Raw genomic sequence first — 12,094 nt, 5'->3', positions numbered from 1 at the left:
CACCAACGAGAGGGAAATCTTTAGTGATAGTGTGTTGGCATGGTCACGATTCATAGATGATATATTCATCCTATGGGAAGGTACTAGATCTGACTTCACTCGTTTTCTGGAACTGCTCAATGACAATGAGATAGGGCTCGCATTCACACATGAGATAGACGACATGACACTGACATTTCTTGATGTCAAGATAACAAAAACGTCAAGGGGCTATCTAGAGACAACGATTTATAGAAAAAAAACTGCCACTAATAGTCTCTTGAGGTGGGAAAGTTGTCACCCTCTTCCACTAAAGAGGGGCATACCCAAGGGGCAATACCTCCGGATCAGGAGGAATTGCTCCAATGATGAGGACTTTGACAGACAGGCCAGGGATCTGAGAAATAGGTTTAGAGAGAGGGGTTACCCAGATTACACATTAAGGGAATCATACAACTCAGCTAAAACTAAACAGAGAGAGGACCTACTTAATCCTAGACAGAGAGAGGAGACTGAGGGATTTATGCGGATCATAGGGACCTTTGACACCGAGGCCGGGCAGGTCAGGGATATCCTGAAGAAGCACTGGAATATCCTTAGACTGGACCCAGACCTCAGGGACGTGGTCAGCGAGTACCCTCTGATCACCTACAGAAAGGGGAGAAGTATAAAGGACAGGGTGACAAAGAGTCACCTGCCACCTGCCGCGGTGCAAAAAACTTGGCTTCATACACAGCAGGTCACTGGCTCTTTTTGCTGCGGACACTGTAGGGCATGTGCATCAGTACAGAAAGCTAAATCATTCACATGCTCACAGACTATGCAAACCTACGAGATTAGATCATTCATTAATTGTAGCACTAAAGCGGTAATATACCTAGCTACCTGTGAATGCTCTAAACAATACGTGGGAAAAACGATCAGGGAGTGGCGCAAACGCATACTTGAGCATAGGGGAGATGTTAGAAACAAAAGGGACACACCTCTGGCAATACACGTACATGAACATCATGGGGGAAACCCTGACGTTATTAAATTCATTGCAATTGAGAGCCTTAAGCCTTCCCCACGGGGTGGTGATATTGACAGACTACTGCTCCAGAAAGAGACCAGATGGATCTACACTTTACAAACCATTACACCGGGGGGTCTTAACGAGTCTCTAAACTTTGCCTGTTACATATGAGCACGACTAACAGATGCCCTTTATTGGCACCACTGCCACTCTTTACCCTACTGTTTAGAATGCTGGCTAAATGAGTTAGTTAGGGAAGGCCCTAGTGGACCGACTAACAGTTAGTGAGCCGGCCAAGTTAACAGGGACACCTAGGGACCTGATAGCTCTAGGTTCCAGAGTGGGACCGTCCTTTTTAGGACGGCCACCCCACATAGGCATAGGGACATAGGATAGGATATATTAGGGCATCATAGGCCCATCCCCTACCTTTTATCCTGATTCTTAACTATATCACGTCACCTATGCTTTCCATTATTCTAACCATATACCGACATGCTAGATAGACATCCTCCTTATGTATACGTAGTTACCGACTTTTCTGCAAAATAACTGCCACTTAAATTGTCTAGAGACGGTTACAGGATCACCCAGTAATCTCAATCACATTACCCGTTTGTTCACGCGGCGACATATCAGTCATCGCACATTCATACAGTACCTTGGAGAGCGCTATACTGCCAGAACGTCGGATCCTTTGTTTATCTGCTGGGACCGTCCACTCCCACCGGGCGTGCAGGGGGGAGTGACCTAGTTTTGGCGCGCTGCTTCAAGCACTGTGACGTCAGACGCGCAACTGTCAATGCAGCGGCTATTTCTACAAGCCGCCGCGTGCACTTCCGAGACTCCGCAGAAACAGGAGGACGGGAGCAGGTCTCCATAGGAAGCGCTGTCTGTAAGTAGTATCTGAATCCTACTGTTATGACGGCCGCAAGAGGCAGGCACTATATTGCACTGCACACATTGTTACGGCAATTATTTTGTATTGCACACATTATTATGGCAATACCAATATATATGTATCCGCTTACAGGTTTACTGGTCCTGGATGTGAGTCTGTACCCAGGCTGACTCTTGAACATGACAGAGTGAGTACTATATGACAAAAGTCAATACATATCAGTACATATTACACTGGTCATACTGACACTACTTTTTTACACCATACAGTACCCGCAATCAGTCACGTACGGTGGGATAAATATCTGTTGGTCACCTGGACGGTTGGTACAGTGAGTACAGGATACAGCAGCGCTTCAATATTGGCATCACACACATATAAGATACTGGCATGCAATAATAGCCATGCATTACGTGCTCATGTGATGTCTTATTTATCTTGTCAAATCTATGACGTATATGACGCTATGACCGTTTAGCCCCTGATGACGTATCCGACATTTGATACTGAAACGCGTTGGGCATGTTGGCCGGTCTGTTCACCCTGGAACAGTTCAGAAACTAGATGATCCTGGTTTGGTAACTGTCCGGTGGTAGCTTGATCACCTCTACTATTGGTTCTATTGATTGGTCAGAAAATATTGGTGGTACTGTCTGTTAATGAGACTGGACGTGGCATTTTCCTCTGTGGACATATACAGGATTCCCTCCAGCAAGGACTTGACAGCCCTACAAACCTCCCACTGACCACGGACCTATTCTTGGAGACTCTTTTGTAAATATTTGTATCCTCTTCATGTTATGTTGTATATCTTAAAGATTAGAAATAAAATATATTTTTAAACGTATCCTTCTTGGAATTAACTCCATTCCTGAGATAAAAACTGTATAAGAAAATGAGCTACAATGCTTTGAACTTTTTCACTCAACCCATCATCTGAAAATGGAAGTAGTATGGTATAACTGCAAACCTACCAAGACATGGCCATCTATCTAAACTGACAGCCCAGATGAGGAGAGCACTAAGTAGAGTAGCAGCCAAGAGGCTCATGATCACTGAGGAGGATTTGCAGAGATCGACAGCTCAGGTGGGAGAATGTGATCACAGGACAATTATTAGTCATGTTCTCTATAAACCTGCCCTGAGTAGCATAAAGAAAACCATTTTGGAAACAAGCTAGAAGAAATTCTGTTTGCAGTTTACCACAAGCCATGCAGGGGAAACAGCAAACATGTAGAAAAAGGTGCTCTGGTCAGACGAGACCAAAGTTGAACTTTTTTGGGGAGAGTTATCAAACTGGTGTAAGGGTGCCTTCACATATTATGCTGCCAATTCGCAGCGAAATCCGCTGCGAATCCAGTGCCATTTATCCCTATGATAGCATTTATCCCTATGATTGACATCCCGCTGTAAGTATGTTAGTTAACCTCCCGCAGCCCACCACCGAGAGCATACATTACCTGCTCGGCGACTAAGCTGCATGTGAGGCTCCCAGCTCCGTTCACGCTTAGCCAATAAGTGCTGCCTTGCACTGATTGGCTAAGGGGGACCGGAGCCGGGAGCCTCACATGCAGCCGCGTCGCCGAGCAGGTAATGTATGCTCTCGGTGGTGGGCTGCGGGGGGTTAACTCACATACTTACAGCGGGATGTCAATCCTGCTGCAAGTATGTGCTATCATAGGGATAAATGGCACTGGATCCGCAGGTTACTGAGTGCAACTGCCACTCTATTAAACATATCACATTTATCAGGGCTGTTAAATGATTCCAAGGACTCAAAATCAACAACTTACCTGATGGATCTATTCTAAAGTCTGGATAGCAGTTTAGTACAACAGTGGATTAAAGCATATTTTTATTTAGAATGTAAAAATAAAGACAATGACACAGGTTAAATTTGTTATAAATTTATTACGTCATCCAGCACACCAAGTAACACCCTATGCAGGGGTAAGAGAAGAAACCCAGACACCCCGCCCTTAATATCATAACCAAAATAAAGACTACCTGATGCCAACACAAACATCAAGGAAGAATTCCCAGACCCCCATCAAAACCTAGATAGTGCATCTTCAGTTCCATCAAGACCTGCATCAAGAATGAGCACCTTAGTAGGACACCCCACAGTTTTATCGTCTGAATGTATTCTGATGTTACACTTTCACACAAATCCTTAAACTAAAACCCAGATGGAGTCCAAATTTTATGTTCATTAGCGTAGATGTAGCATATTCTCCTCCTGATGGTGCTGACATGTATAATGAGCACTGTTGGGAATGTGTGAGGCTTTATAAAAGCAGTAGGTAAAAAAAACTGGCTTAGCATGCTACCTACACTGGCTGGCTCACATACATCATTTCACTATTGACAGAAATCCCATGAAATCCGAGAATTGCCAGAGTCCACGACTAAGTCCTCTCACAGGATCATCTCTTTAAAGTGAAATGCTCTGTCATTTATTGCTCACACAAACTTATCAGGAAAGATTTACTTCAGATTTCCGAGACATCCCTTTTACACACAAAGAGTCTAAAATAGGAATATGCTGCATCTACACAGATACCTCCTTACATGACAGAAGGGTAGAGAGTAATCTACCTAGCTCAAAACAGCTTTCCATCCCATTGTGATCCTTCCTCAGAGACTAGAGGCAGGGGTCCTTACATGCAGTCTATGCTAGCTATCTGAAGAAGCACGCCAATCTGTTTACCAATGTTAATCTCGACTAATCCTTAATGCATTCTACAATACGATGTTGAGCTTATAGCCATTAGTCCAGCAGGAAAACACATTTACCCGTCTAGATGAAATCCTCCAATAATGTGTCTAAATTATCCTTTATGGAAAAAAAAAGCGGCATTACTGCAGAGCCAATGCATCGCACTACATCCTCAACACAAGGAGTCACACTTCACACTTAACGGGGTCAATGAAATTATTTGCAAGGAAAATATTCTTGCAGTTTTGGCATTAATATGAGGAGATCAGATGTTAGGTTAAATAGAGTCTACTAACCCCGCTCCCCAGCCCAAATAAAATAAATAAGAAACACTTACAGAGAATAACCCTGTGCCCAACAAGATGATCTCTCTCTGGCTGACAGCAGAAAAATAATTCACGCTATATTCATGGATTCATTATGTTCTGTAGCATTGCTGGGTATGATTACATGTGGAGTATACTGTGCCTACACATATGGCAGAGCAGGGGTAAGTTGCTAGATGTAGCATACATGAGTTTGGCATAACTCATTACATAGAATGGCCGCCAAGCCAGTTTATAGGGGGGATCCGTCTGGATATTTATCTACAGCAGGTATGCTAGTGTAGTGCAGGTAATATCTTTCTAGACATTGAGAGGAAGAAGGAAAACAAGTTATAAATCCACCACATGCCGCTCATCAGTGGTCATCTGGGAGGTTCTGCAGTGGCGACTAGTCACAGTGTCTTTGCTGATAGCACACCAACTGTGCCTCGACTGACCTTTATGACTGCTGATGAGCAGCTAGTGAGGGTTTTATAACTTCTAGTAAGTCAAGTAGTTTTATCTACAAAGGTATTTATCAGCGCTACAACAGCATGCCAGTGGTTTTGTAACCAAAACTTTCTTGAAAGAATCCCTTTAACTGAGACACGCTTGCAAATCATGCAATGATAAACCCAGTCATGCTACATCTGTATCATGTATCTGGGTACTGACTGATCATATATTTCATTTATTGTTCTTAACAACAATATACTACCATATACTTATGTAGTACATCAGTTGTATCAATAAAAATGCAACATCCATGACTCCAGCAATATTAAAGAGGTTTTCTTAAGATGACAAGATAAGCTGATCAATGGTGTCTGACATCAGGGACCCTGACAATCTCAAGAATGAGGATCCCTAATCCGCTTGGTTGAATGGAATGGTGGTTGAGTATGGGTGCTGCCACTGTACTCAAGCTGTACTGGATTTCTGAACACTGTCCATTCAGGAACCCCATTCTTGTGATTGGTGGGGAGCCCAGCAATCGAAATGAAAGGTTAACTTGTCAATGTATTTTATTAACAAATGATTACTGTTAATGTATTTTACTTGATGTATTTTTCCTATGTAATCAAATAGATTTTGAGATAGATCAATACATTTATAATAAAAAATAATACAAATTTTTAAATGAGCTTCATCTAGTGAAAGACAACTGTGTTAGATACAAGTTTATTCTCCATACAACCATGCATTCTTCTCATAATATGTAGTGGATGCATTGGCATCTACAATATTTAGATGAATATATACTGCACAGGATGGAGCTGCCCATCATGAGTGCTGAAAGGGGCATAAGTGAAAGCTGTATAGCAGCCATGTGAATGTCTAGGGATGGTTGAGCACCTTGCATGGACCTTGCAACTTCTTTAAAAGGACTTCAATGAGACAAACCCAGAAATGGCTTTTATTAGCTTAAAAACCATAGTGCAAGTCAGACTAGTGGGCAAATCAGTGCATATGAGATGCCAATTTACATAAAAGCATATACTACAATTTGGTGAGCAGATCTCAGTAAACCAGACTGGCTGTTCTTTCATTGTAATGTTTCTAATGGCTCACTGTAAACTGTTTCTAGTTATCCTTGGAGAGTTGCACATGCCACAACCTCATATCACCGTTGCTTACATTATTTTGTGGATAGATTGAGAACACAAAACCATAGGAGGAAATGATTCAAAATAAAAGTTGTTATTTCTGACATTTTTATTGGGCGGTTAGTGGAGCGCTGCTAAAACCTTTTAATAATTGATATATGGAAAATATAATCTGCTAGAAAAATAATAAAATTCCAGTACAAAATGGAGCATACCAATGTAGGTATTCACTGGGGAATCCTTCAAGCTCCCTGATGGTTTATGTTTTTTCAAGCAGCAGGCATCATCCATGGGTGATGTCTACATGCCCACCATCGCCTTACCTCTACCTTTCACAGTCTTCGGCACTGGAATGTGAATTATTAGGTAGGTTTATTTTGCAGTTTGAAATAATTGGGAGATAATAGGAAAATAAATACTAAAAGGGCAGACTAGATGGATCAGGTGGTCTCTTTCTGCCAACAATCTTCTATGTTTCTATGGAATGACTGAATAATAAAGGATTAATACTGTTAGGGACAGGAAGTATATTACTAGTTTCTGTGACACTTGTTTGCTGGCAATGTGCATAAAGTCACATCCTGGTGCTAAAACTAATTATGTGAGGTGAACAAGTGAGGCTCTTCATTGAGTGAAGAGGTCTACTTTTCGTAAAGAAGGACCATTTTGTAAAGAAGGACATTTCACTGGAACTGCATCAGTTAAACCTGTGCATCAGTAAATCCATGCACCAAGGTCCAATTCTCTAGTAGTGCCTTAGTATTCCCCAGCAAGTTCTGTCATGGACATATGTACACTGGATTCATGAAAACATCACAATGTCATTGTATACTATCTGTAGGATGGCACTGCACAGTAAGAACTTCATCTCTATGTAAGTATCACAGTTTTGTTTTTAATAACTTGGTAATGCCAAATTGCAATGGTGCACTGTTAGGCGTCACAATGCATGGCTTCTAGAAATGCAAAATGACATCCTTTGCTTTAAATAAACTGGATGATTGTTGGCTACGTGTATTAGAATCAAGTTGTTGTGCTCATTGTCAATGCAAGATGTTCTTGTGGAAAACACTGTACTGAGAATAGTTTGTGTGGCATGTGCAGTGGCCAGCCTAAATAATTGGGCACCACGTTTCCCAAAGGACATGTAGAAATAGAAAGAACACCTATTGTATATATAAAAACTGTATACCAATTTCCAATGTGCCCTGTGGCTATGCTAGCAGCAATGTCCTAATATTTTTCTTTGGTCAGAAAGTCCCACAACATAATGTAATGCTCATGCTATCCATCCCATGCAGCCATATATGTAAAAGAATCTGGAGAAGCAAGAGCCTGTACATAGAGTTTGTACTTTGCTTTTGTGGCCAAACCAAACGTAACTTTCAGCACAGTTTAGTCACAACCTTATCTAGTTCTCCTTTGCGCCAGGTCCACTGTCAACACATCGAACAACTGCCCCAGTAGCTGTGCAATGCTCTGTGGGAAACACACACTCTATGAAAGCCTTAAAAACATTAAGATATGAGAGGTGCAGATTAAACCACAACCGTCTCTTTTTAGCACCAGATGATGTTTACCCCATGGCAGGATCCCGAGTCCCCAATCAGACATTAACATCGGTCCCTCCCCTTCAAGCTTTGGCAAAGCCGGAAAAAGAAGAGAGGATTTTTCTGATGAAAAATTCTTAGAACATTTCAATAAAAGTTACACATGGATTTTTGCTAGCAACTGAATGTGTAACCGTGGAGGATGGTGCATAAAATAGTTAAAAAAAAGGGTATACACATGGGAAAGGAGTAGTACAAATAATAGTGATTAGCTTTCCATCATTTTTACAGAATAGATATAGGGCTATATACATTGTACACAGTGTCTATTAAGGGTTATCACAAAAGAAGCTGTTTATAGAAAGATATAAATATGCAAACTGTTTTTTTACATTTTATTATCTTCAATTTGGCACATAATTTCTCTCATGCTTTCAGTATATTCTCATATATGATTCCTTAATGTTTTATCAATGGAAGTGTCTAGTATTTTTTATCCTATTATTTTTATTTTATTTTTTTCACTTTTTTTTCTTTTTACTACAGGATTTTGATGGGGTAAGATTAGGTGGAGATACTTGTTCATGGAAAAACATTGTAATATATTTCCTACAGTCTTCTCTGAAGTGGTCATTTTTTTAAACAACATAACACTTGGTCAGGCCATATTACAGAAAATATGTTGTTTTTTTAAAAATTCCTGCATGCTGCAAGATGAAACAGATCTTTCTATAAGGAGACTATGCTATATGTCGCAAAGTGGAGAGCAGGGAATACCAAAAGTAAATACCAAAACTAAATGTGTAAGTATGTACAGTGTTTTTCCACTGTATATCGGCAATGGGCCAACTCTTTTTTTTTTTTGAACTGGTCTCTATTGGACCATTTTCTCATAATACTTGTTGCTGTGGATAGCAATCTATTTTAGTAACACTAAGGGAAGCATATTACATGGTTATTCAATTTCCACTGAACTTTTTAGTGTCCTGTCTCTCCTTGCAGAAGCTTGTGGCCTTAACAACCTTGCTCCTTGATATCCCTCTGCCAAACAGTTAACTGGATAAACAACCCTGTCCGTGAGGCTCCATTGGTGTGTAGGGATTGGGCTGTAGAAATCCAGTCAGAGAAGCAGCAGCCATAGCTCCATTTTAGAGACTGTATATCTATATGCTGTATTGGCAGCTGCTAGTGTAGCACAGTCAGAGGGTCTTATCTAAGCTCCACAATGGCGATAAGGCACTGCAGGAAATGGGATAACATTACATTGCTTCACCCCATTAGGGACCTGAAGCGATTATCATGGCAATAAGGCACACCGGATCCAGGTTGGTCACCCTCGGGTAATCCATCCTCAGGTGCACAGGGACACAATACATGAGAGGACTCAGCCGGCTCCGTGATCCTCCCTCCTCCCTCATCAATGGCCTCAATCATGCCAATACACAAGGTACTGAATAGATTTGACCATGGACGCAGGGACATCTTGAATATATCCACAGCAGCCCCATTAGTTTCCGGGACAGCATTAAACTGGTAGGGAGACTCTGGGTGACATTTACTTAGGGAATATGTACAACATTTCAGAGGGTTTACATGGGGTCTATTCTTTCTCCGGCTAAACCACAAAAAGCAATGTGAGGAAATAATTGCTAATTCTGAACACCTGAATAGACAAAAACCCTGGAATAATTCAATATGCTTTCAAATTGAATGAAAACCAGATATCCAAATGTGACCCCCAATTTTTTAACTAAACGTCCAACCAATAAGAAACCAAAGAAAACCATAAAAACTCACCTCAAATGCTAGAATAAGCAGTAACCCCTGTTGAATATCACAATAAAAGAAAAATGAGATTCAGCAAAAATTACACAATAAGAAATATCCTAGAACAGTCAGACATTATAGTCACAACTTAAGGACAAATCTTCCACCTTGTTAAATGAATGGCCCAATTTTAATGAATACCCATGTGCAAATAAATATGCAATTGAGATGAAGTAAGAAACCAGTGATCACAATCCCAAACATGATCTTTTGAAGATGGAATTTGGATGTAGAGATGAATGTTCCATTCTAAAGAATGCTGGTGGCATGGTGAGGGGTTCATTGTAAAAACGCTCATAACCTCCAATAGAAATAAAAAATAATCAAATGAAATTCAAAACCCCAGAATGAGGTACTGCAGTATCTGCATATACCTCTATATACCCCCGATTCTGATGTATATAAAAAGTCCAGTGAGAGGGTGTTGTGTATATAGATATATATAGATATATATATTTATATATTTATATGAGATATATATATATATAGGTAAAGTCCTTTTTTTTTTCTTCAAATATATAGCTAATTAAAAAGATGCATAAAAAGCGTCCCACAGTGGCGGTGGCTGGAACCTGCGGCCTCTTCCAGCCCAATCCATGGATTTCTCTCCAAGACTTGAGTCAGATCTTGGTATGGGAGGTGTGCAGCTCAACCCCGTTCCCCTGCAGACTGATCTCACTGTCTGACTGCGATTCTTTTGCTGATTCAGGTAAAAAAAAGGTGGCATTAACACACAGTGGCCTGGCCTTGGGACCCTGTGACTGATCCCACCTCCCCTCCTTGGCACAGAAAGAGGGAGGGGGGGATCAGTTACTGGGCCCCATTGCACCGCACAAGGAGAGGATTATTTCTGTGGCATTACATGTGATGTATACTTTCAGAATATTATGCATCTGATTTATCACTTAATGTAGATGGTCTCCCTTCGGTCAATGTGTGGGTCAACATTTGTGTGTCAGTGTGTGTCAGTGTCAGTGTGTCTGCATGTGACAGGTTAAGTGTAATTAAGCTAGCACATGTAATAGTCACAGTATGTGTGTGTGTACAGCAATGGGTCCCACTTGCAAGCTCTGAGCAGTGTGAACCAATTCCAGTATGTTCAAGGCAATCTTTTTTCTCTACCTGTCCGGACTTGTGTGCATCAGTAGGTGTGTGTTTTAAGTATTCTAAGCAGTGACTGTCTTTGTGTGGAAGTAAAGTAATTCCTCCCCCCGCAGCGGTGCGGAGTTGCCCTCCCGGGAGATGGGACCGCAGCTCCTGACCGGGTCAGCTGGTGCTTAGTTGGCGAAGGGCACGCTCGATGTTCATGCGATGACCCACTCGGGTTACCCCCAGCTCTACAAAATCGTCCTTGGTAAGAGCAGGTAGATGGGAGCCCTCTATTTCGTTGTCCTGGAACTTAAGACGGTGTTCTGAAAGGTTCAAACTCTCTAGCCAGTCGCCTACATCATACTTATTCCACATTGAAAGGGGCTTCTGCAGGAATGGCCGAGAACTGTGCATGGGATGCCCAGAAGATGGGGAAGGAGAACGACTCCGGGCACTGACACTCCTTACAACAAAGCGCACCTCCTTGGGTTCATGAGGAATTGAGAGACTGGAGGACTTCAGTATGGTGGGGGGTGTAAGCGTATAGGAACGTGCTCCACCCAAGGGCTCCACCCTCTCGGACGAAGGTGGTACAGGGCTGGGTGCGCGGCGAGTCAAGGGGTGTCGGGTTCCAGGGCGCACGGTGTAGGATGTTCCATAGCTGCGCTGGGAAATTGTGTGCAACTCTCCAAGGCTGCTGAACAAGCTGTGATAGGGAAAGAAAACATATAAGGAGAGGGAGCAGAGAGGACAAAGTAGTGGGGAAAAGGAAGGTGCAATAAAGAGAAACAATCAACAGGATTGAGATGTGTAAGGAGAGGGAAGAAAGAAATCAGATGCAGAGAACAGGAAGAACAATGTAAAGGACAAACATAACAGAGCACAGAAAGGAAACAGAAAAGAGAAATAGGAAAAATTCATAAATCAAGTGGAGAAAAAGATATAAAGTTAGTAGGAAATGATTATTTAGGGAAAAGGAAAGGGGGTCATATAAGTAAAGACATATGTTACCAATGCAACAAAATAGTAAAAAGATACAAAACAAAGAAGGAGACAGAATGAGCAAGGAGGAGAGAGAAAGTAATATGCGTTAAATATAATC

The 12,094-nt window shown here is 41.6% G+C and overlaps 1 protein-coding gene across 3 annotated transcripts in view; it reads right to left on the bottom strand.

Moving 5' to 3' along the window:
- Nucleotides 1-6,067: 6,067 nt before the first annotated feature.
- Nucleotides 6,068-12,094, bottom strand: part of SHANK3 (SH3 and multiple ankyrin repeat domains 3) — a 244,325-nt gene continuing 238,298 nt past the window's right edge. For 2 of the 3 annotated variants that reach the window (XM_069979855.1, XM_069979864.1), the window contains one exon: nt 6,068-11,698. In XM_069979855.1, coding sequence (XP_069835956.1) covers nt 11,170-11,698 — 529 coding nt within the window. In that variant the 3' untranslated portion in view covers nt 6,068-11,169. The remainder of the gene's footprint in view (nt 11,699-12,094) is intronic. The other variant, XM_069979872.1, reaches the window with a different exon arrangement.

This window comes from Dendropsophus ebraccatus, chromosome 1, assembly GCF_027789765.1.
Source record: "Dendropsophus ebraccatus isolate aDenEbr1 chromosome 1, aDenEbr1.pat, whole genome shotgun sequence".
NCBI lineage: Eukaryota > Metazoa > Chordata > Amphibia > Anura > Hylidae > Dendropsophus > Dendropsophus ebraccatus.
This window is presented reverse-complemented; position numbering and strand designations above follow the sequence as displayed.